General features: G+C 51.9%; 1 protein-coding gene across 1 annotated transcript; it reads right to left on the reverse strand.

Moving 5' to 3' along the window:
• Positions 1-52: 52 nt before the first annotated feature.
• C20H19orf84 (chromosome 20 C19orf84 homolog) lies at positions 53-2378 on the reverse strand. The gene is made up of 2 exons (XM_054464631.2): positions 2242-2378; positions 53-1271 (listed from the first exon to the last, which is right to left on the reverse strand). Exons 1-2 carry the CDS (start codon positions 2274-2276, stop codon positions 746-748), a joined length of 561 nt encoding a protein of 186 aa, XP_054320606.2. The 5' UTR covers positions 2277-2378; the 3' UTR covers positions 53-745.
• Positions 2379-6022: the final 3644 nt, after the last annotated feature.

Raw genomic sequence — 6022 nt, forward strand, 5'->3', positions numbered from 1 at the left:
GCACGCACGCACACACACACACACACACGCGCGCGCATGTGCGCGCAAGATACAGGGAGAGTCACGCATTTATTGTTCAACCAGGGCTTCCTATCTGAAGAGCAGGCAGTAGGGCGGGGAGTCGCAGGTGTCTGGATATGTGGGGCCAATGCGGTTCTTTGTGGGGATGGACACAGGGCTGTGGCTGAGGTTGAGGATGGGGCTCTTTGGGGCTGTAGATTCAGAGGACATTAAAGATGGGCTGAGGTACATAGGGAATGAGGAGAAAGGGGTTGGTAAAGAGGGTGGGTTAGGGTTGAGGCGCAGAAGTGGAGCTGGGACTGGTGACAGGGATGGGAATGAATGGGTTTGGGAATAGGGTATTGAGAGTGGGGAAGAGAGAGGCAGGTAGGAGTGGCTTTGGGATTAGGGAGAGGGTAGGGAATGGGGTTGGAGGAGCCCTGGGGGTTGAGAATGAGGTAACGATTGTGGTTGTGGTTGGGGATGGCGTTGGGAATGGGGTTGACGCCATCAAGGACACAGGCCTGGGTATGAGGTTTAGGGTTTTCTTCTCACTTGGGATTCAGGTGGCTTAGGTCAGGTTCACCAAGTGCCTCACAGGAGCTACTCCTGGGACCGTGGTTTTGGGGAGAGGGGTGGATGGAAGATGTTTCTTGGGGTTCTTCTGACAGGGCTGAGATCACTCTGGGCCCCAGGAAAACCCTCCTGGGTGACTGCAATCTCAGGTGCTGGACCCTCCAAGGTCCTAGTACTCTGTCTCCCAGTCCTCGGCAGACGGTGGTGTTTCCAGGGGTGGCTCTGGACCTCGAGCTTCCTTCTTCCCATCCTGGGCAGGCAGTGTTGGTGGTGATGGCAGCGTGATTGGTGGGGTCCTGGGGCCAGCCCCAGGGCCCCCCGCCCGGCACCTCTCTGGCTGCTCAGCTCTCCCGAGGCCCCGTCGATGTGGGCCTCGGCCCCAGCCTGGCCTGTGCCTGACTTCCCAGCCTCCGCGTCCCCTGGGAGGCCTCCTGACTGCGCCCGGCTGGGAGTGGCCTGCCTGGGGGCAGCAGGGGCAAGAGGGCAAGGCCTGTTGGAAGGTGTAGGCCCCCAGCAGGGCACTGTGCAGGAGGCAGGAGAGGGTGTCCAGGCGTATGGGCACGGTGACAGAGGCCACGCTTTCCGGGAGCCCCAGGTGGGCGGGGTCTGTGGAGCTCAGGAGCCAGGGTGGAGGGGCTGGGAGAGGCGCAGGGGGCCACGGCTCGGTCCCAGATGATGGCAGGGACAGGTTGTTCCTAGAACAACAAAAAGACAGGTCAGTGGGGCTCAGCGTCTCCGTACTTCCTTGTTTCTCACTGCCAGGCTGTCTCTGCACCTCTGCGGAAGGCAGCCATCTCTCCATCCTCAGTGCCCACCTGTGACTTCCTCCCCCGCTTCTCTCTCTTTGTTTCTAACCCGGGTCTCTCTAAAGAAACAGACAGCTCTGCCATGAACTTCGGCATCAGACAGAACTCAGTTCCAATTCCTGGCCACCTCGCTTTTAGTGGTGTATCTTTGGACAAATCATTTTCCTATTCCGAACCTTAATTTGTTTATAGTCACAGATGGCTTTGGATGGTATCAAGGGTGCGTATGACAGGGCTGGGTCTGGTAAGTGCTAAAACAATGGACAGCTACGATTTCTCCAGCCTTGTGGGGATCCCTGGAGTCTTCACATTTCTTGGTTTATTCTTGGAAATTTCTGTTCGATGAGTATCTGTTTCTAGCTCTTTTTTTTTTTTTTTGAGACGGGGTTTCACTCTTGTTGCCCAGGCTGGAGTGCAATGGTGCTATCTTGGCTCACCACAACCTCTGCCTCTAGGGTTCAAGCGATTCTCCTGCCTCAGCCTCCCGCATACCTGGGATTACAGGCACGCGCCACCACGCCCGTCTAATTTTGTATTTTTAGGAGAGACAGATTTCTCCATGTTGGTCAGGCTGGTCTCGAACTCCCGACCTCATGTGATCCACCCGCCTCGGCCTCCCAAAGTGCTGGGATTACAGGCATAAGTCACTGCACCCGGCCTCCGCCTGTTTCTAAGTATCTCGCTCAACTCTCACCAAGATCTTCTAAGATTCTGTACCTATGTGATGATAACTGAGCTTTTTTGTTTTTCCTGATTCTCTATGCAGGTTTGTTCAGCGCGCCCTTTCTCTCTCGTTTTCTCTGTCCCCTCCTCTCTCTGGGTCTCTGTCCCCCTCTCAGGAGGTCTTTGTTTGTCTCACCCTTCAGGCCCAGCCCCGTCCTTTGGTTGTTCCATTTCCACTGGGGCCCTCTTAAGTATCTTCCAGCAACTTCGCCTCCGAGATCCTTCGAGGGGCCGGGAAGGTTGGGGAGGGGCCGAGGCCGAGAAAGGCGGGGCTTGACCGGGTCAGAAATGGGGCGTGGCTCGCGGAGTGATCCGGGCTCCCAAAAGAAAGAGCGCAGGCCCGGACCTGGATCTAGTTCCTCAAGACCAATTACCTAAGGCCTCCAGCACCTCGTAGCAGCTCCTCCCTCAGACCCAGGAGTCCAGATCCCCAGCTCCTCCTCGCTCAGACCCAGGAGTCCAGATCCCCAGCTCCTCCTCCCTCTGACCCAGGAGTCCAGATCCCCAGCTCCTCCTCGCTCAGACCCAGGAGTCCAGATCCCCAGCTCTTCCTCCCTCTGACCCAGGAGTCCAGATCCCCAGCTCCTCCTCGCTCAGACCCAGGAGTCCAGATCCCCAGCTCTTCCTCCCTCTGACCCAGGAGTCCAGATCCCCAGCTCTTCCTCCCTCTGACCCAGGAGTCCAGATCCCCAGCTCCTCCCTAAGACCCAAGAGTCTAGATCCCCAGCCCCCTCCTCCCTCAGACCCGGAAGTCTAGGGCCCCAGCCCCTCCTCCCTCAGACCCTGGAGCCCAGATCCCCAGCTTTTCCTCTCTCAGACCCGGGAGTTCAGATCCCCAGTTCCTCCTCCCTAAGACCTAGGAGTCCAGATCCCCAGCCTTCTTCTCCCTCAGACTCGGAAGTCTAGGACCCCAGCCCCTCCTCCCTCAGACCCGGGAGTCCAGGCTCCAGCCCCTCCTTCTTCAGACCCCGGACTCTGGGTCCCCAGCCCCCTTCCTCTCTCAGATCCAATAGTCCCGGGACCCCTGCCCCCTTCTCTCTTTCTCTCTCTCTCTTTATTCCTGCCATATCCTCAAGACAGATTCTTTAGGACTCAAGGGACGTTTTAGGTAGGGAAATCTGGACATGTGGACACTCCCCAGGGCAGAGGGCGTGGTAGATGGTCTGGGGGTCTTAGCCATTCTAGGCGCTGGGTTCTACTAGGTGCCGTGTCTCTAACTTGTTTTGTAACTTTAGGTCCTTCTAGTCTCTATGTCCTATTTTCTCCATCTGAGAAATGAGGCTAATATTACCGTCCAGGTTCTTGTGATATTACTCGTGTATTAGTAAACACAGAATCTGGACCACAATTAGGCTGAACAAATGAGATTTACTTATTGTTATTGCTGGTAGTTGTGACAGTGTTTTGCTGAGAAGCAATCGTCATTATTACATGCATTCATTTAAGAAATATTCAATGCCTGCTATGCTTTGGGCTCCAGGCTGCACACGGGACAGAATAGACATGGCCCCTACTCTCAGGAAACTTGCATGCTTGTAAGGGAGACAGACGAGACATACATAGCATATGTTCTGTAAGAATAAGTACCTGAAGATGTCAAATCAGGGCAAGGGGATATAGAGGCACCGAGGTAGGGAGATACAGTAGATAACGTGGTTAGGGGCCTGGCCCGGTGGCTCACGCCTGTAATCCCAGCATTTTGGGAGGCCGAGGTGGACGGATCACTTGAGGTCAGGAGTTTGAGACCAGCCTGGCCAAGATGGTGAAACCCCATCTGTATTAAAAATACAAAAATTAGCTGGGCGTGGTGGCAGGCACCTGTAATCCCAACTATTTGGGAGGCTGAGGCAGGAGAATCGCTTGAACCTGGGAGGCAGACGTTGCAGTGAGCTGAGATTGTGCCACTGCACTCCAGCCTGGGCAACAGAGTGAGACCCTGTCTCAAAAATAAATAAATAAATAAATAAATAAATAAATAAATAAATAAAAAATACAAAAATTAGCCAGGCATGGTGGGGCATGCCCGTAGTCCCAGCTACTTGAGAGGCTGAGGCAGGAGAATCACTTGAGCGCGGGAGGCTGAGGTTGCAGTGAGCTGAAATGGCACCATTGCACTCTAGTCTGGGCTACAGAGTGAACCTTCATCTCAAAAAAAAAAAAAAAGAATAAAAAATTAAGTAGATAAGATGGTTAGAAAAGGCTGTTATGGGAAGGTACTGGAAGACTGGAAGTTGAATATTCCTGGGGAGGGAACAGCTTCTGAAAGTAAAACAAATATAGTGATTCAGGGACTGGAAAATAATCAGCTAAGAGGAGTGGCATAGGTCTTTATATTTTTAAATAAATGCTTTATTTTGCAATACATTTTTGTGTGTTTTTTTTGAGACAGGGTCCCCCTGTCACCCAGGCTGGAGTGCAGTGGTGTGATCATGGCTCACTGCAGCCTCAACCTCCTGGGCCCAAACTATCCTCCTACCTCAGCCTCCAAGTAGCTGGGACCACAGGCACACACCGCCACACGGGGTGCCTTATTTTGTAGAGACAGGGTCTCAGAATGTTGTCCAGGCTGGTCTCAAACTCCTAGGTTCAAGAGATCCTCCTGCTTTGGCCTCCCAAAGTACCAAGGCATTACAGTCATGAGCCATCATGCTCGGCCTGGAATACTTTTATACTTACATAAAAGTTACAAAGATAATACAGAGAGTTCTCATTTACTCCAGACTGGAGTTCCCCTAATGTTGCCATCTTACATTGTCATGTAATGTACATGGTACATTCAGTCACAACTAAGAAACTGACAGGACTGTTAGGTAAACTGCAGGCTTTATTTGGATTTTACCAGTTTTTACACTAATGTCCTTTGTTTCTGGTCCTGGATCCAATCTGGACTACCACATTGGATTTAGTCGTCCTCTCTCCTTAGTCTCCTCTAATCTGCAGCCCTCTCTAAGTCTTTCCTTGTTTTTCACAACCTTGAGAGTTGGGGGAGTACTAAATTATTTTGTAAAATGAAGGTCTTTTTATTTTTTTTTGAGACAGGATCTCCCTCTGTCACCTAGGCTGGAGTGCAGTGGTGCTATCTCAGCGCATTGCAACCTCCACCTCCCGGGTTCAAGCGATTCTCCTGCCTCAGCCCCCTGAGTAGCTGGGATTATAGGCGCCCGCCACCACGCCCCGCTAATTTTTGTATTTTTAGTAAAGACGGGGTTTCACTATGTTGGCCAGACTGGAGATCTATTTTAATGAATAATATGAACTCATTTAATCCACATTTTAAAAAATTATGTATTTATTTTAATAGAGAAGAGGTCTCTCTATGTTGGCCAGGTTGGTCTTAAACTCCTAGCCTCAAGCAATCTTCCCATCTCGGCCTTCCAAAGTGCTAGGATTACAGGGTATTTTAAAATTTTTGTTTATTTATTTATTTAAGACAGTCTTGTTCCGTCGCCCAGGCTGGAGTGCAATGGTGCGATCTCCGCTCACTGCAACCTCTGCCTCCCGGGTTCAAGCGATTCTCCTGCCTCAGCCTCCCAAGTAGCTGGGATTACAGGCATGTGCCACCATGTCCATGTCCAGCTAATTTTTGTATTTTTAGTAGAGATGGGGTTTCCCCATGTTGCCCAGGCTGTGATTAGTGGGGTAGGCTCCCGTGCCTGGCCCACAACATTGCATTTTAAGGAGAAGTCCCAGGCAACAGGATCGCCCTATGCTGGACGATGTTAGTGGCACTGACATCGGAATAGGCCGGAATAGGATTTTTACCAAGAGATCTGGCTTGCTTTTCTTTCCTGGAGACTGATGAGAACCCGGATCTTCAGATTTCAAGTCTGGGTCTATCCATTCGGTTACTTTAAATCCCAGAGGCAGATGGCGCTCACTGCTCAAGTCTAGCGTCATGGGATTGTTCTAGCTTGTTC

The sequence above is a fragment of the Pongo pygmaeus genome, chromosome 20, assembly GCF_028885625.2.
Source record: "Pongo pygmaeus isolate AG05252 chromosome 20, NHGRI_mPonPyg2-v2.0_pri, whole genome shotgun sequence".
Taxonomy (NCBI): Eukaryota; Metazoa; Chordata; class Mammalia; order Primates; family Hominidae; genus Pongo; species Pongo pygmaeus.